Consider the following 20,107-nt stretch of genomic DNA (forward strand, 5'->3'; position numbering starts at 1 on the left):
TTAAACTCCTCTGACAGGGACGATTCTTGACTCATTGAACCAAAATCATCTTTTGAGCTTGTGAGCTGATACTGACAGCTTTTAACGGCTGTAGAGTCACCAATACTATTAAGATCTTTGTAATTAACTCCACAATAATGACTGATTGCAGAACAGCAGAACCATACATCACAGCAGTCACACGGCAGCAACGCTGCGGCAGCAGGCTCAGACGGTAGTGGGCGGAGTCTCCGTCGCAGATCGGAAAAGGGTGAAAATAGCAATAAGTGATCAACTTATATTTTTTCTTGTCCTTTTCTTATTTTTAATGTTGTTATTGTTATTTGAAGAAAAAATAAAAATAATTATGAACACCAGAATTTGCTCTACTTATCTTTGTGGAGCGTTTCAAAGTTAAAGCTGTTAATGTTAAGTCCGTATTATGTATATGAGTGCTCGCGCCTGTTTATATATGCACATATATACATACACCAAATTACTATTAACCGTAAGATACAGTTACACTATTAACTGTAATATACTGTTTGTATGTATGTACATGCATACATACACACACACACACACACACCAGTGGCGATTTCTTTAAGACTGCAAGGGAAGCTCAGCTTCCCCTATAATGTCACAAAATTAATGGTCAAATTACGTACTATTGTATTAACATTTTATTGACTAAAAATGCGTTAGAAAACGTTCATCTCAAAGACGAGTTCGTTCAGAATCAGTTAGATATAGCAGGTCGGCTGACTTGATTTTCTTCTCATACATTCCCGTAGCGTCACAGTGCATTTCCCCGTTGAAGCCCAGCGTCCATTGACTTCAATGCGGCTGCTTTGAACGTTTTTTTTCAGTGCTTTGAAACTAGACGGTCATTGGATAAACGCTGCGATTATGTCCCGCCCACGGACGCTCAGCGTCTCTGGGGGTGAATGAGGAGCAAATGAGGAGTGGGCTGGCCTGGACTCCGAGCTTCTGCGTCATGATTGGAGGGTCTGTCGAAAGATTGCATCTCCTTTTGACTGACAGCGATTTTGTACTATAAGGAATCGCTGAAGCTATTCGCGCTCAGTCCCATCGCGGATTTCTCAAGTTGAGTCGAAATAAAAACTGCTGCAACCTATTTCTTTATATTTGCTTGGCGAAATTGCTTGATTTTCATCATACATATCACACAATTATACACCACATTCCTTGTTTCACTTTTACAGAGTTTAATATTTTTTTTAGATCGTTCATTCATTCATTCATGTTAATATTTAATGTAGTAATCAGTATATATATATAGATTACTACATTAAATATTAACATGGAGGATGACTATAAATTAATATATATATATATATATATATATAGTAATCTTGAAAAATTTTAACATAACATAATGAAACCTTATATTTCTATTAAAATACTTTATAAATAAATAAATCTCCATAATAACCTTATTTAAATTGCAAAATATTTATACTATATAGTAGCATCTGACTAAAAGAAAAAATACATCCTATTTTGCATAATAAAACTAAAGCTTTTTTTTTTTTTACGATTGTTTGCATTGTGACTTACTTATGACAATAAGGCACATTCTTGTGAATAAATAAATAGACAATTTTATGATGTAGGCCGAAAATGAGCTTCCCCTATTTGACAGACCAGTAGCCGCCACTGACACACACATATCGTATCTTACAGTTAATAGTGTAACTGTATCTTACGGTTAATAGTAATTTGGTGTATGTATATATGTGTATATATAAACAGGCGCGAGCACTCATATACATAATACGGACTTAACATTAACAGCTTTAACTTTGAAACGCTCCACAAAGATAAGTAGAGCAAATTCTGGTGTTCATAATTATTTTTATTTTTTCTTCAAATAACAATAACAACATTAAAAATAAGAAAAGGACAAGAAAAAATATAAGTTGATCACTTATTGCTATTTTCACCCTTTTCCGATCTGCGACGGAGACTCCGCCCACTACCGTCTGAGCCTGCTGCCGCAGCGTTGCTGCCCTGTGACTGCTGTGACGTATGGTTCTGCTGTTCTGCAATCGGCCCTATCTCAATTAACTTGACGATATAACATTGTTTTGTCAGTTGCTCTCCAGTCCAACGGGTGGCGTTATCGGACACATTCACCAAAACATTACTGTCAAGACCTTCGTCGAGTAATACGTAAGAAATAATACACTTCTGTGGATGTTTTCTTCCTGGACTGTTTGTAACGTTATAGATAAATAGCTTAATTCAAAGGCAACAACCCTATTCGTTTGGTTTATTGTAACAAAGCTAATTTAGTTTGCCTGCTTTGACACATTTTGTCTCGATATGCGACTATGTAGCTCGTGAGCTGTTCACCTGACTAGGAAGTGAAATACTACAGTTGTCAAAACAGGAGAATTATAGAGTTTCATTTTGTAGTATAATATTTTAGTCGTTTTTATAGGCATCATGCACAGAAGAGGAGTCGGAGCTGGAGCGATCGCCAAAAAGAAACTTGCAGAGGTATGATGACATCACTTTTGCGAGATTTAGCAACTAGGCAAATCTTTTTGCATTTTCATAAATCTAATTTGTTTACTACCACAGGCAAAGTATAAAGAGAGAGGGACTGTCCTTGCTGAGGATCAGATTGCACAGGTGCGTATATCTTGATGAGCAATGCACTTTGAGTGCAAGCAAACCTCACAGATGTAAAACAGTATTAATCCCATTATAATCAGAACGTGCATGTTGTTTTTGTAGATGTCAAAACAACTGGAAACCTTTAAGACCCATTTGGAAGAGTTTGCCAGCAAGCATAAACAAGAAATCCGTAAGAGCTCTCAGTTCAGGGTGCAGTTTCAAGAGATGTGCGCCACCATAGGGGTTGATCCACTTGCATGTAAGTTTATATCTAGGGCTGTCAAATCAATTAATCGCATCCAAAAGTAAAGTCTATGTCACATATGTACATGTATGTGTGAAATATATACATGTATGTGTGTTTTCATGTATGCATATAAATATACACAGTATATACTACCAGTCAAAAGTTTTTGAACAGTAAGATTTTTAATTGTTTTTTAAAGAATTCTCTTCTGCTCAACAAGCCTACATTTGCTTTGATCCAAAATACAGCAGTAAAACCTTTAAATATTTTACTGTTTAAAATAACTGCTTTCTATTTGAAAATATTTTAACATTTTCAGCATCATTACTCCAGTCTTCAGTGTCGCATGATTTTTTTTATTACCTAAAAACCTGAATTTCTAATCAGCTGTTTTTTAGCATAATAATAATAACAATAAATGTTTTTTGAGCAGCAAATGATTTCTGAAGGATCATGTGACTGGAGTAATGATGCTAAATATTCAGCTTTGAAATCAGAGGAATAAATTACATTTTAAAATATATTAAAATAGAACGCAGTTATTTTAAATAACAAAACTGTTTCAAAATTGTATTGTTTTTGCTGTACTTCGGATCAAATAAATGCAGGCTTGGTGAGCAGAAGAGACTTTAAAGAAACATTTAAAAATCTAAACAATTTTTTTTAAATGCGATTATATAAAGAAATATTTCTCTTAAAGCTGAAATAGGTGATGGATAAAATGTAATTTTATGATTTAATATTAGGCTGTACAGTTTGTCCATATGAAAAATGATTACGTAAAATGTAAGCATAATGATTATATAAAATATTGTAAATTAAAACTATAAATAATGAATTATCATTATAGTATTATAATTATAATGAATTATACGGATATGCCATTGTATGATTTCGTATTAGGGTGTATGGTATGCTAACATGAATATTGTGTAGATACATTATTAAAAGAATAATTTTTTAGGAATTACAAATTGTAATTATAATTAATTGTAGAAAAAAATATGAATTTAATATTAGGGTGTACAATATGCTTATGAAAACTGTGTGGTTACATAGTTACATAATGATTAATTAGTATACATTATTAGCAGTTAATTATATTTAATTATAATTTCAGACAAAAGTATATATTTTTAGGAATTATTAGAAATTATAATTAATTATAATTGTAGAGAAAAATATTAATTTAATACTAGGGTGTACAGTATGCTTATATGAACACTGCGTGGTTACATAGTTACGTAATTATTAATTAGTGTACATTATTAGAAGTGTATTATATTTAATTATAATTTCACACAAAAGTATAATTTTTAGGAATTATTATGAATTACAATTGTAGAGAAAAATATTAATTTATATTAGGGTGTACAGTATGCTTATGAAAATTTTGTGGTTACATAGTTACATAATTATTAATTAGTATACATTATTAGAAGTTTATTATATTTAATTATAATTTCAGACAAATGTATATATTTTTAGGAATTATTACAAATTATAATTCTAATTAATTACAATTGTAGAGAAAAATATTAATTTAATATTAGGGTGTACAGTATGTTTGAAAATTGAAAATTGTGTGGTTACATAATTTTTAGGAAGTATTATAAATTCTAATTATAATTAATTATAATTGTAGAGAAAAATATTAATTTAATACTAGGGTGTACAGTATGCTTATATGAGCACTTGTGTGGTTACATAGTTACATAATTATTAATTAGTATACATTATTAAAAGTTTATTATATTTAATTATAATTTCAGACAAATGTATATATTTTTAGGAATTATTACAAATTATAATTCTAATTAATTACAATTGTAGAGAAAAATATTAATTTAATATTAGGGTATACAGTATGCTTACATGAAAATTGTGTGGTTACATAATCGCATAATTATTAATTAGTATACATTATTAGAAGTTTATTATATATAATTAATTGTAATATTTAATATTAGAGTATACAGTGTGCTCATAAGAAACCTGGATACATTAAATGTATTCATTAGTATTAATTATTCTAATAATTACATAACATAATTATTACATAATTGATTGATTATTGATAATTGATATTATTTTATATATGATTTATTATAATTAATTAAAATTCCAAGAACACTTATATGACCTAACTTTATTCTCTTTTGCTGTGTGTGTGCAGCTGGAAAAGGATTTTGGTCTGAGATGCTTGGAGTTGGAGATTTCTACTATGAGCTTGGCGTACAGATCATTGAAGTCTGTTTGGCCCTAAAACACAGAAACGGCGGTAAGTTTTGTCAGTTTTTCTTTTCCTTAAAGACAAATTGCCTGCTCTGTCGTGTCATGTCTTTACTTACTCTCTCTGTAATACTTGATTCTGATTCATCCATCATGGCAAACACCGGTCAGATATTTAAAAAAAAAAATGACAACAGACAAGCTGTTTCTTTACACATTAAAAAAACACCATAAAACAGCTGATCACCTTGTCAGTGTTTGTTTTCAACTGTTCAGAATGACAACCTAACAATAAAGAAATGTAAATACTAACTAATAAATAACTTTATATTTGCAGGTCTCATCACACTGGATGAACTTCACCACCGTGTCTTGAAAGGAAGAGGGAAGTTTGCACAAGATGTGAGCCAGTGAGTGTCTTTGATTTGTACATCCCGCTCTCTAGCTATACTAAACGTGTGAAATCTCTTACCACCCATTAACGTCGTCACTCAGGGATGACTTGGTGCGGGCCATCAAGAAGCTCAAGGCTATGGGAAATGGCTTCGGGATGATTCCCGTCGGAGGCTCTTATCTAGTCCAGTCGGTCCCAGCAGAGCTCAACATGGATCACACTGTCGTCCTTCAGCTAGCAGAGGTAATACCACACCTCAGAGGTAATACCACACAAGTCGGAGACCTTTACACTTCCATGACATCAGATCTGATTATTGGCCATGTGTTTCACAGAAAAAGGGCTACGTGACAGTGAGCGAGATCAGAGACAGCCTCAAGTGGGAGAGAGAGCGGGCCTGTCACGTTCTTGTAAGTGTGTAGAACAACAAAACACCATTCTGAACACTTTCTGGATCATGTAGCAATACCTTTTTGCGCTGTATTTCAGGATCACCTGCTGAAAGAAGGCTTAGCGTGGCTGGACTCCCAAGCTGCGGGGGAGCCACAGTACTGGCTGCCTGCTCTGTTCTCGGAGCTGCTATCGCGAGACGTTACGCCTGAGGAGGCCAACCAAATGACACCTTGAGAATAAGACATTATTTTGTAAATACACAGTCGTGGGGAAACATATAGAGGTGAATGTCAAAGAATGTCACGATGTTGCAAGTCAAGCTTGTTTGAGAGGAAAAGGTGAAAATGGAGAATAAAACATCTATTTAGTCACATTTCTCACAATAATGTTTATTATTTCAACGCTTGATTAACCACTGGAAATAAATTTGGGTAAATACGATTATGCCAATGGTTATGTAAGAATAATTTATCCTACATTTGTATTATATGTACTATTATTTTATCATTTAATTGGATATTTAGTTCCAGTTTCTTCGGTAATACATTACATTCATTACATAATAATAAAAAAAATCCTTGTTTAGGGACCATTCAGTACTTTAAAAAGCACCAGCATATTTTTTAAAAGACAGTATGAAAGAATTGACTAAATCTCATGACTGTAGACGTGATCTTCAAACTCCTGCTGTCCCATATCGTCACAGATCAGAGTGCACAACGGACACACTTTGTGAGACTGCTCATGTTCTGCCAGTTCATCCTCGGTGACGCCAGGAAAGCCCTCATGACAGTGCTGGCACACCCTGGTCTGCACATAAAAAAAAAACGCATACCAATGAGTCATTCTGACTTTTGAAAAAGTCTTTTTTGAAATTTTGTATTCATAAAAGAGTCATTACCTCAAGCTCTCTTCCTGCAGGGTTTGCTATATAGTAGAAATTAAATAGGCAGTTTAGAGAAATACTGGCATTTAAGTAAATGTTACAACTTCGTTGTTATTCTACCAACCTGTCGTGTGATCAATGCTCTCATATAAATGAGGGTCAAGTGGGTATGGTTGCTCCTGGGAGGCTGCTGGGCTTTGAGGGTTGGATAGTTGATCAGACATTGCAGCAACAGATGCAACCTGGTAGTCAAACAATGTCCTACGAAGCTTGTTTAATTCTGCCTGCAGTTCCTAAAGAAAAAAAGATCAAATACCTTCATGAAATAATAATAATAACAGTATAATAATTGACTGGCGTGTCATTCAGTGTCCTGAATTCCACCTCTTTGGTAATCATTTTTTTAAAGGAGAAGTTCACTTCCAGAACAAAAATTGACAGATAATGTACTCAGCCCCTTGTCATCCAAGATGTTCATGTCTTTTTTTCTTCAGCCGTAAAGAAATTATGTTTTTAGAGTTAAACATATCAGGATTTTTCTCCATATAAAGGACTGGTATGGTGCCCCCGATTTTGAACTTCCAAAATGCAGTTTAAATTTAAAACAGTGATAAAGGAAGATTTTGAAATTGAGAGAGAACATGAGATGGGAATTTTTCGACATACCCTAATCGTCATGAACCGGAAAAAACAGTCCAGGCTGAGTAAGACAAGATGAGCGTTTGACATTAAAAAGTGTTTAAATTTTATAAAAATAAGTGATCGTTTCTCTAGATAAGACCTTTCTTCCTCGGCTTTACAACCGCATCTGGGATGCATTTAAACTGCATTTTGGAAGTTCAAAATCGAGGCACCATAGCAGTCCATTATATGGAAAAAAATCCTGAAATGTTTCCCTCAAAAAACATAATATCTTTACGGCTTAAGAAAGAAAGACATCTTGGCTGACAAGGGGTGAGTACATTATCTGTCAATTTTTGTTCTGGAAGTGGACTTGTCCTTTAAAATACACTACTGTTCAAAAGTTTGGAGTCAGCAAGTTGTTAGTTATTCCACAAACACATTAATTTCATAATAACGTGGTAAATACATTTAAAATGTTACAAAAAATTAAACCAAACCAAAAATTATCCTGGAAAAAAAAAATCACAAAAATATTAAGAAGCACAGCATTTTCAGAACAGATGATCACAAGGTTTCATAATTCTGTGTGACCCCAGACCACAAAACTAGTCATAAGGATCAATTTTTCAAAATTGAGATTTATACATAATCTGAAAGCTGAATAAAATAAGCTTTGTTTGGATAGAACAATATTTGGCTGAGATACAACTATTTGAAAAGTACAAAAAAATCTAAATATTGAGAAAATCGCCAAAGGAATGCATATTACTAATCAAAAAATAAATTTTGATATTTACGGTAGGAAATGTACAAAATATCTTAATGGAACATGATCTTTACTTAATATCCTAAATAAAAATTGATAATTTTGACCCATACAATGTATTGTTGGCTACTGCTACAAATATACCCATGCTGCTTATGACTGGTTTTGTGGTCCAGGGTCACATATTAGAATGACTTCTAAAGGATCACGTGACACTGAAGGCTTGAGTAATGGCTGTTGAAAATTCAGAATTTTCATCACAGGAATATATTACATTTTAAAATATATTAAAATAGAAAATATCTTCAATTGTAATAATATTTCACACTATTGTTTTAACTGTATTTTGATCAAATAAGTGCAGTCTTGTGAACATAAAAGATTTATTTCCAAAACATTAGGAAATCTTACCAACCACAGTCTTTTGAATGGTAGTGTAGCTAACAGTAATGTTTAATGTGTCATAACAAAACAGATTACCTCATTCCTTTTCACAAGGTTCTCTCTCTCTGATCTTGATGTCTCTGCCATTTCATAAATTTTGTCTTGTGCCTGCTGAAGTTGTGCCTATAATGACAAAATTGTGTAGAATCAGGATCCTAAAATGGATTATTATTCCTAAAAGTACTTACATCAGACTAAAAATAGAACGTAAAAGATTAAAAGGGATAGTTCACCCTAAAATGAAAATTCTGTAATTAATTACTCACCCGCGTATAGTTTCAAACCCATAATACCTTTGTTCATCTTCAGAACACAAATTAAGATATTTTTGATGAAATCTGAGAGCTTTCTGACCCTGCATAGACAGCAACACAACTGACACGTTCAAGGCCCAGAAAGACAGTAAGGACATTGTTAAAAAATTCCATGCATCTAGGTATGCAGGGTATTCAGGTGCATATGGGCCTGGGCAGATTGGGGGCCCGCCGATTCAAGGGGGAATTTTAATTGAAACGAGGGAACGAACAGAGCCCTACATGGGCCCGGCCCTGGCCTGAGACACTCAGGCCCTCCCCCGGCCCTTGTCCTAACAGTTTAACAGTCTATGTTTGTGCAAATCATTCGTGATCCAGCTTGACTTACAGCAGAAGTGAGTATAAGGGTTTTTTTAATTAATGCAAGTTTAGCGCAAAACACGGTTAAATGCAGCTAAATGCGGCTAAAGTAAACAGGCTTGTCACTCCACAAAGAAAAGAGAGGGGCGGGGCGAGCAGAGCTCATTAACATTTAAAGCAACTTCAATCAGAACAGGATGATTTTTGCAGAGCTGAGGCAAGGTAAAAAAGGTGTTATTTACACTACCATTGAGGAATTTTAACCGAAGCATGTTATAGACTTTTCATTAAGACCCTAAAGAATCATATCAACTTGTGTAAAATGGGCATCCGATGACCTCTTTAAAATACACTGTCATTTTTGCTCATAAAGGTAAGAGTACCACATCATTTGGAACTGCAAAGAGTCTACTTTTATTTGTGTGCACTCACAATATCAACAAAACGTGCTTTTGTAAAATAAAGAAAACAAACAGGATGCACTTTTTGCCGTCTCTGTCTTGAACAGGAGCGCTTCACAAAAATGAACCGAAACTCAAAAAATGAAGAGAATACTTGCCCTACATACATGACAAATATATCCATAGAAAGCTTTAAAGAGGTCATTGGATGCAAAACTCACTTTTACATGTTGTTTGAACATAAATGTGTGTTGGCAGTGCGTGTACACAACTACCCTATTATGATAAAAATCCACCCAGTGGTATTTTTGTAATCTTTATAAGAAATATCCCCTTTTTAAAATAAAGCCATTCCCAGCTTCTTGTTGGTATGACGTCACACTGACAAAGGCCACAAATCGCCCTTTCTTAATCTCTGTAACGGGACTCCAGTGAAGCGTGTTAGATCCAGATGCAAGCTTTATTAAACACAGCGTAGTCAAGACAGGAAGGGTTGATCTCCAAACAACAGTAAACCGAAGGCAAGACAAAAGCGTAATCCAAATAAACAGGCAGAAGGTCAAAGTCCAAGTGAGCAGTCCAAAGTAGCAAAATAAGCAAGGCTATGAAACTAGGCAAAAACTATGGCAAAGAAGCAAGACAAAATGATGACAATGAAACAAAACCGTGGAAATAGCAAAAACAAGGCAATGAAATCAGGAAAAACGCTTGGTAGAGTCCACACAGGCAAAACAATACTTCGCAAAGCCTGTTTGGTATAGGCCTCCTTAAATGGCCACCAAACAGGAAGTAACCAGAGAAGCAGCAGAGGGAGCGGTAACAGTCAGAAAGGTGAGGGCTCCCTCTGCTGGCGTGGCATTACAATCATTTGCTAGTTAGTTAATGTACTAGAAGAAAAACACTTTTGGATGAACCAGCCTTTAAAAAAAAAAATATGATGCTATATTGAAAAATACCTGGACTTGATTGGTATTCTCGTCCTCAGCCTGTTTCAAGGCCATCTCCTCCAGCTTCCGTTTCACTTCCTTCAATTCCTGCTTGCTGTTTCTGCACGTTTGCTGGCATCTTTGCAACTCTGCACCTCACTGCGAAGCAGCCCTCTGGCCTCTGCCAGCTGAGCGAGCAAGGCCTGAATCTGTACCTGAGTCATAAAGAGATTACTTTATGACAATACAGTGATTACTGATTTATATTTAAGTCAGTGTTTCCAAAGTCCAAATAGATAAGCCTTAGTGACAAGCCTCACTTTGTTTTCTTCTTTCCTTTGGGCTTCTTGCTCTAAAATGGATGTTTGTAATGATTTGTTTTCAGCCCTCCGGTCTTCCAGAGCTCTTTTCATCCTAAGCTCCTGGATTTCAGCATGCAGTTTCTCATAGTCTTTCCTGCTGCTTTGCACATCCACCTAAAACAGAATAAATGTGAAGCTCCCAATTCCTACCTTTTTTTGCATTCATTTTGTTTTCTTTTCAATTCTCACTCTAGTTTTGTCTTGGTATTTGTATTGTCATGAATTATGAAGTGTCTTTGTTTAGAGGTGCTACAAAAATAAATATATATTTTTTAAATGAACAGTAATAACACACATTAAGAACACATTTGCAAACCTGTAGCAGCTTGACCTGGTCCTGTACTTTGTTGTAATTTTGCTCTGCTTCTTTCAGCAAGGTATTTAGCCTGGATGAAAAAAGGATGAACATTTCCACAAACTTTTTGCACATAAAACACATTGGCACAGAGGTTTCCAGTGAGGACACTCACCCTAGGATTTCCTCATCTTTGAGTCCAAGCTCTTGCTGTAACTCTGTCCTTTCTTTCTTAAGCAACTGGATCTTTTGAACAGCTCTCTGGTACTTTTCTTGCAGACATGTCAGTGGCTTTAAATAATTGTGTTTGATTAATGTCATATCTTGTATAAATCTCATTTATACAGATTAAATTATAGACATGCTATAGCTAAAACAGTCAGCTTTGTAAGTGTTTCCACTGGTTGTTTGCATAAAGATAGCTCTTTCTTTACCTCCTCAGTGGAAGTATAACTCTGTACATCTGGCAATGGTGACTCTGGTTTATCCTTTGGATTCATATCTTCCATGGAGCTCTGCAGTTTAGTATAAAGATACGTTTACGATCACTTTATTCACCAGTAGTGTTTTGCAATGACCATTAGTAAAAGAGCAATGCAGTAAATGTGTTATTATTGTTACAACTAAAACCAGTGATAATTGTTTTCTGTAAATTAAATTAGGATTAAATAAAGATTAAAGATTAAGTTAAGTTAAATGAAATATAAATATTAGATAAACAACTTATATGAAAATTAAAAATGAACTGAAAATAAGTTTATGTTTGAAAATTACATAATCAACTGAAATGAAAAATTAAAGTTATAAAACTAATAAAAACAACAAAAACAATAAAATTACTAAAACTTAAATCAAAATACAGTCATGGCCAAAAATATCGGCACATTTGCAATTCTGTCAGAAGATGCAGCCTTTCAGAAAATTGTTGCAGTTGCAAATGTTTTGGTACTCACGTTTATTTTTTTTTGTTTGTTTGTTTGCGTTGGAACAACAAAAAAAAACATTTGCAATTGGAACAATTTTCTGATAAAAGCATTTCATTTTCTGACAGAATTGCAAGGGCACCGATATTTTTGACCATGACTGTAAAATTGAAAAAAAAAGAAAGCCGGGCTGATTAATAAATACTATAAATAATACCATCATAAGTCTAAGTAGGACAACAAGTAGTACAACATTCCCACTACAATGGGTACAGCACACAAAGACAGGCCACTAAAATAGCATGGGACATTACATAACAGATCAGACATGTCAGTTAACCTTCATTACAAAAAACATAATTAGTACCACAAAAACTGTAAACATTAAGTGCATACTTTTTACATATGTGTGTTATAAAAGAAAGAGAGTCTGACCAACCCTGAGACGGCGGATTTCATGCAGTCTTTCATCCAACTCAGATTTCAGAATAGCATTTGTTTCTTTTAACGGCTCGATCTCTTTCACAAAGTCCTCTTTCTCTTTCTCCAACTTTTCTGCCTGCTCCTTCTCACAAGGACATTGGATAAATAATTTTTTATTTTATGTAATCTGTAAACATGCATTTCTCTTTAAAGGTGTGTCCAATGAGGCTGACGGCAGGTCAGGATTGTCAACTTTATCTTTGCGACACTGACTAAGAAAGCACCAGTTTATTAATAAACAATTCAAATATCTCCTTACTACAAAGCTTATTCCGATCCAATGGAAATAAAGATTAAAGATTAAAGTTAAGTTAAATGAAATATAAATATCAGATAAACAACTTATATGACAATTAAAAATGTTGCCTTGACAAATAACTGAAATTAAGTTTAAGTTTGAAAATTACATAATCAAAACTTAAATAAAAAATTTAAGTTATAAAACTAATAAAAACGATAAAAACAATAAAATGACTCAAACTTAAATCAAAATACAGTCATGGCCAAAAATATTGGCACCCTTGCAATTCTGTCAGAAGATGCAACCCTTCTCAGAAAATTGTTGCAGTTGCAAATGTTTTGGTAGTCACATGTTTATTTTATTTATTTATTTATTTATTTTTGTTTGCCTTGGAACAACACAAAAAAAACACAGAGAAGAAAAGTCAAATCTGATACAATTCCACACAGAACCCAAAAAATGGACTGGACAAAATTATTGGCACCCTATACTTAATATTTGGCAGCACACCCTTTGGAAAAAATAACTGAAATTAATTGCTTCCTGTAACCATGAATGAGTTTCTTACACCTCTCTAGTGGAATTCTGGACCACTCTTCTTTTGCAAACTGCTCCAGGTCATTCACTTTTGAAGGATGCCTTTTCCCAACTGCTGTTTTGAGATCTCTCCACAGGTGTTCTATGGGATTCAGGATCTGGACTCATTGCTGGCCATTTCAGAACTCTCCAGCGCTTTGTTTGTAACCATTTCTCAGTGCTTTTTGAAGTGTATTTCAGGTCATTGTCCTGCTGGAAGACACATGACTTCTGGTGGAGACGCAGCTTTCTGACACTGGCCACTATGTTGCGCCCCAAAATTCTTTGGTAATCATCATATTTCATGATACAGATCACAAGGTATCCAGTGCCAGAAGCAGCAAAGCAACTCCAAAACATCTTTGAACCTCCACCATGTTTGACTGTAGGGACTGTGTTCTATGCTTTGAAGGCCTCATTTCTTTTTCTGTAAACAGTGCCATGATGTCCTTTACCAAAAAGCTCTACTTTTGTCTCATCTGTCCACATGTATGTTCTCCCAGAAGGATTATGGTTTTGTCACATAAGTTTTGGCAAACTCCAGTCTTGCTTTTTTATGCCTTTGTGTCAGCAGTGGTGTCCTCCTGGGTCTCCTACCATAGCATCTCTTTTCATTCAGATGGTGACGGATAGTGCGAGCTGACACTGTTTTACCCTGCGTCTGCAGATCAGCTTGAATTTGTTTGGAAGTTAGTTGGGGTTCTTTATCCACCATTCGAACGATCCTTCGTTGTAATTTTTTTTTTTAATTAATTCCATCCACGTCCAGGGAGGTTAACTACAGTGCCATAAAACCTCTTGATGTTAACTACAGTGCTGTAAACCTCTTGATGATGTTGTGCACAATGGACACAGGAACATTAAGATATCTGGAGATGGACTTGTAGCCTTGAGATTGTCCATGTTTTTTCACAACTTTTTCTCTCAAATCCACAGACAACTCTAGAAACTTATTTCTTTTCTCCATGCTCAGTGTGACACACAACACATAGATTATGTCAACTTTTCTTAATTTTAATTGGTTGCAAGTGTTGCCATATATTGTATATATTGCAAGTGTATGCCATATGCTATATTGCCCACACCTGTTACTTGCCACAGGTGTGTCTAAATACAAATTACAGGAGCATCAATTATTTCTTACAATTTTGAGGTGCCAATAATTTTGTCTAGTCCATTTTCGAGTTCTGTGTGAAATTGTATCAAGTCTGACTTTTTTTTTCTGTTTTTTGTGTTGTTGCAGTGCAAACAAAAACAATAAGCATGTGAATACCAAAACATTTGCAATTGGAACAATTTTCTGAGAAAAGCGTTTTTCTGACAGAATTGCAAAGGGCGCTGATATTTTTGACCATGACTGTAAAATTGAAAAAAAAACAGAAAGCCTGGCTGATTAATAAATACTATAAATAATACCATCATAAGACTAAGTAGGACAACAAGTAGTACAACATTCCCACTACAGTGGGTACAGCACACAAAGACAGGCCACTAAATTAGCATGGGACATCACATAACAGATTAGACAGGTCAGTTAACCCTCATTACAAAAAACACAATTAGTACCACAAAAACTGTAAACATTAAGTGTATACTTTTTACATATGTGTGTTATAAAAGAAAGAGAGTCTGACTAACCCTGAGACGGTGGATCTCATGCAGTTTTTCATCCAACTCAGATTTCAGATAAGCATTTGCTTCTTTTAAAGCCTCGATCTCTTTCACAAAGTCCTCTTTCTCTTTCTCCAACTTTTCTGCCTGTTCCTACTCACAAGGACATTGGATAAATCATTTTTTGGCCAGTTAGTATTAATATTAAACTTTTAGTGGCTAGCAGAAAGAAAAAAAAAATGGTAGGAACTTTAACTTGGAGATGTACCTGTGTTGTTATGACTAACAGGTCTTTCTCCAAGCTGGAGCCAAGGCTTGTTTCTGCTGGATTTTGAAAGCAGAATGGGGTGCTTGCTCCTTTGACATGACCGAAGCTGTCCACATAACAGAACTGGTAAAACTCCCCATCATCCTTGGGTAGGTAGCCCTCTGAGAGAGAGAAAAAAAATTAGAGTTTCATTAGAGTTTAGTACAGGGCAGTGGTTCTAAACCCAATATTTCAAAGGCCCCCTATATAATCTAAACAGGCCTGCAGAGTTTTGTTCCAATCAACCTCCGTTAACCTTGTCTAATAGGTACTCAAATTTCATCCGGCTATAGTGGCCATGTTTTATAAGACACACAAATGTCCTTATAGCCACTTGTGGTACTTTGGACCAAGAGTGTGCAAACTAATTTTCACATCAATAGGACAAACAGTTGCGTAGTTATGGCTGTTTTTAGTTTTTTTTCCCCCCTTATAGTGCTACCAAGTGGCCAAGCTCCGCAACTTTTTTCACGTGACCTCAGATTCAGCTCTAACATATGCATTTTGAGTTTGGCGAAGATCTCATTCCATTCAAAAATTTTAGCTGCTGTAGTAAACACTTTGTCTTCCCTTTGTGACTAAGAATCAAAAGTTCAACTTTTTTTTTTTTTTTTTTTTTTGATAATTATTGATATTCACTCTCTAGATAATTTTCCTGCACTGGTTTGGTTACGATCAGGCTCGAAACCTAGGACTAGTTCTCAAAATTAGGTTTTTCAAAAAAAATGCAAAATACCCCAAAACATGCGTTTTGTCCGGTGTGAGCCACAGATTCCAATGACATAAGACACTTGAGTCTGCGATGAATGGTGAAAGGTGAACTCCACTTCCAGAACAACAATTTACATTTAATTTACTCACCCCCTTGTCATCCAAAATGTTCATGTCTTTCTTTCTTCAGTCGTAAAGAAATTATGGTTTTTGAAGAAAACATTTCAGGATTTTTCTTCATATAATGGACTTCAATTGTGCCCCCCGATTTTGAACTTCCAAAATGTAGTTTTAATGCAGCTTCAAAAGGCTCTAAATGATCCCAGCTGAGGAAGAAGGGTCTTATCTAGTGAAATTTTTTTCGAAAAATAAAAATTTGTATACTTTGTAAGCACAAAAGCATGTGTAGCACAGGCTCTGGAATGTGCGTTCTTGAATGATTCGTTCATTTTGAACAGAACTTTAATGTGACTCAGGAAGAACGAGTCGTCTCAGGGAGTGATTCGTTCAGTCGCGCATGCGCAACATCCTATTAGGTTCTGTACTGGAATTAGTTCACCTGTTTTGAGTCTTCGGGTTTTTCGAGTCGTTCGTTCATCTTATGGGGCTGTCATGTGTTGCTGATTTTGCTAAAATTAACGAAATGATTCGAAAAAAAGATTTGTTCATTTTGCTGAACGAGACTCAAAGGTCCGAGTCGGTAAAATGATCCGAACTTCCCATCACTACTACGAATCACGTGTAAGTTCATCGCCTGTGTACTGAGTATGGTGAAAAACTCATCTTATTATCTCCTACAACTTCAGAATCGTCCGACATCGTTGTAGCCTTTTGTTTGTAAACAGCTTTTGACTTGCACTTTGTTAGTCTTTGTGTGTTCGCTTTGTAAACACTGGGTCTGTAGTTCCGCGTGACCTTTCGACGTGATTCAATAGTACGCAGTATTGTGAACGCGCATTTCAGAGCCTGTGCTACATGAGCTTTTGAGTTTAAAAATTATACACATTTTTATTTTTTGAAAAAAAAAAAAAAGATCGTTTCGCTAGATAAGACCCTTTTTCCTCGGCTGGGATCGTTTAGAGCCTTTTGAAGCTGCATTTAAACTACATTTTGGAAGTTCAAAATCGGGGGCACAATCGAAGTCCATTATATGAAGAAAAATCCTGAAACGGGGGTGACAAGGGGGTGAGTAAATTATTTGTAAATTATTGTTCTAGAAGTGGACTTCTCCTTTAAGGAGTTATAAGCGATTTTGTACTTTTGATCGCTGTGGTTACGTTGTAGATGGTGTGAGTACTACCATCCCTCCCAGTTTCAAGTCTCTGCGACTTACGATTTGGTCTGCCCGATCAGTTTTACGTGGAGATTTTTTATGTGATATGATTTGTGTTTGTGTGCATTTCCGAATTGATCTGAATAAACAATATAATAACGTTATAATGTGAAGACTAATTAAAAAAGAAAGTAAACAATAACTATTTTTTTTAATGGAATGAAAACATGATCTGTGGAAGTTTTTAGTGAGTAATCAGCTTGGTGAAATTTAAATAAAATCTGTCTGCGAACAATATTTACTGAGCTTTGATTACTAATGATCCAAAAAAATAAATTAACTAACTACTAAAAAAAATATTTAAAAAGTTAACTATTAAAAAGAATATCTGAACATAAGTTCACAAATAAAATATATTGTTTAAATTGTTACTGCCTTGAGTTATAAATTTAAAATGCATTTAAAAAACACTAACTTGATTAGATTTATACTTGGATTAATAAATAGAATATATTGATTTGATGGTAAATGTGAATATATAAAATAGAATAGTTTCTTTCTTTCTTTCTTTTTCTATAGTGTAAGTAATGTTTATTTAACCAAGAAAATGCCACTGGGACATGAATTTACATTTAATAGTAATTTGTGATTTTGTGGTGCTTTTGTGATGCCTAAATTCACTTGTATAACATTTAAAATGACTTTATACTCAAAAAATATTTAGCCCTAAAGTTAAGATTTATGTATTTGAATTGCATATAAAATTACACATTTTTAATAAAAACTAATAAACTTTTTATGATGCATATTTGTCAGTGATATTTTTGTATTTCAGTGAGGACAGTGAGGAGATTTTTGTACATTTTATTTACATTTTAAATGCATAAATACATATTTTTTTGTGTAATTTTAGTGTATTTTGTTTTATTTATTTAGATGAAATAGTACAGAATATTAATGTTATTTATTGTTAATTTGGTTTAGCATAAGCTACAATTTAAAGTCTGCTCTCACTCAAGCCCAAGATAAATATCTAAATGTTTTAATATGAAAAAATTCCCTGCAATATTCAACTAATCCTCACCCGGTGGATCCCACAAATAATTAATTGCCAAGAAAGTGGTGCAGAGAAGCAAACCAAATTCTTCAGACACCTGACACATCACAAGACCCCTTGATTTAGGATCCCCGAGTAACGTGATGAGTAGATCTGGAGCACTCAAGTGATTCAGCCTTTACTAAAATAGCAGCACAACGTCACATCCACAGCACTGGTGACATTAATTACACCAGGGCCACAACTACCACACACTTGATGATCTTTTTTACCTTTAGTCTCTTGCCGTATTGAATATTTGTTTACATAGTTGCCAACCATGTTTATATCACAATAAGGTTTTAGTGTTAAGGCTCAGTCTCGCTCTTCAGGTTCCTCTGGTTCTATACCACAGCTTATGGAACAACATACTAAAAAGATGTGACCGATAAAGGAGAAATTCAAAATGTGCAGTGAATGGAAAACAGTGACATTCCTACCTTTGAAAACCACTTGTTGCACAAGCGGTTCAGGTCCGACATGGCCTAGGGGAGGGTCCACCCATACGTAGGTATAATACTTCTGTGTTGAATTCCAACCAACCTGAGCCATTTCACAAATTTAACTTCTTTATAAACCAATACAACGCAGAAAATGTATTATTTGTAAATATGTTATTTCTTACACACCTTATAGATACCAATCCAGTCCCTCGAGCTGGGCTGTAGAGCACCGGTAAGAGTGTACCGACACGTAACAGCAATGTTTGGCGGATATGATGGAGGAACATCGTTGAAAACTACCTGTGAGAACGATGAGGTCTCCATTATAACGGGGACCGTCTCTTCCTCCGTTCCGTCATTCATCCCGGAGTTTATGAGGGACACAGTCACCTTTCAATGCCACAAAAGATTATTTTAGTCAGAAGCTAGTTTATGTTTGTTTTTGCCTTTGTTTAGTTATTCTTTCACTTTCATTTAGCATACGTGAGGCAGTATCTTTAGGACAAACAGAAAGTACATAACGTCGATTGACAACACACTGCTTCTGTTTGATTTTGTTACCTCGGTATGTAAATAAATCAAAATATAGTTTAAAGACAAAAAGTGATTAAGTAAACACGATATGGCTTGTAATCTTACAATAACTTCTTAGAATTTAAAAATGAGTACAGAACATTGGGTGAAACCACGCTTTGACGTGTTTACTCACATAAGTTTGAGGTATTTTCAGAATAAACAAGTTCCATAAATAAAATGTTACCTGAACCTTCTCCTGTCGCAGTCAGACCGTGTTCAACAGGCGGTGAGATACACGACAGTTGCTATAAATGGGTGCAAACCAATAAACACAGTCTGGGAGATGTAGTTCTATGCGCAGGTCGGGCACTGCCACATACGACTGTTCAAATGAATCTACCGGGGATTCCCGTGTATTGTGTCATACAGAGGTATGAGTCATGATGGGACTGACCATCCTAATACAGGCTTTAAGTATGTATTCTCTTATTAGAAATACCATAGTTTATACATTTCAAAAGAACACGTTTATGTACTGTACAAAATATTAATAGGCTATATTGGTCAAAAAATTGGAGTAATAATTTTTTCTTAATGTGTTTGATAAAATAAACGTACCCTTGGTGAGTATAAAAAAACATAATTATTCCAATTTTTTAGCAGCTGTGTATGTTATCAAATCTGTAGGCTACTTAGATAAAAAAGAAATTCAAATTTA

At 34.7% G+C, this 20,107-nt stretch overlaps 2 protein-coding genes across 2 annotated transcripts; one reads left to right on the forward strand and one right to left on the reverse strand.

Annotated features, from left to right (window-relative positions):
• The first annotated feature begins 2,053 nt into the window (after positions 1–2,053).
• Positions 2,054–6,264, forward strand: snf8 (SNF8 subunit of ESCRT-II). Its single transcript, XM_051125043.1, has 9 exons — positions 2,054–2,175; positions 2,447–2,505; positions 2,590–2,640; positions 2,746–2,884; positions 5,049–5,153; positions 5,442–5,514; positions 5,600–5,741; positions 5,834–5,908; positions 5,988–6,264. Exons 2-9 carry the CDS (start codon positions 2,452–2,454, stop codon positions 6,123–6,125), a joined length of 777 nt encoding a protein of 258 aa, XP_050981000.1. The 5' UTR covers positions 2,054–2,175; positions 2,447–2,451; the 3' UTR covers positions 6,126–6,264.
• On the reverse strand, positions 6,265–19,781 carry calcoco2 (calcium binding and coiled-coil domain 2). Its single transcript, XM_051125027.1, is given in 15 exon segments — positions 6,265–6,701; positions 6,793–6,818; positions 6,902–7,070; positions 8,648–8,734; positions 10,583–10,671; positions 10,674–10,767; positions 10,873–11,028; positions 11,231–11,300; positions 11,385–11,500; positions 11,644–11,724; positions 12,572–12,697; positions 15,312–15,472; positions 18,871–18,973; positions 19,060–19,263; positions 19,634–19,781. Coding segments are annotated over 14 exon segments (1,617 nt in total). The 5' UTR covers positions 19,237–19,263; positions 19,634–19,781; the 3' UTR covers positions 6,265–6,539.
• Between the last annotated feature and the right edge of the window lie 326 nt (positions 19,782–20,107).

The sequence above is a fragment of the Labeo rohita genome, chromosome 12 (assembly GCF_022985175.1).
Source record: "Labeo rohita strain BAU-BD-2019 chromosome 12, IGBB_LRoh.1.0, whole genome shotgun sequence".
NCBI lineage: Eukaryota > Metazoa > Chordata > Actinopteri > Cypriniformes > Cyprinidae > Labeo > Labeo rohita.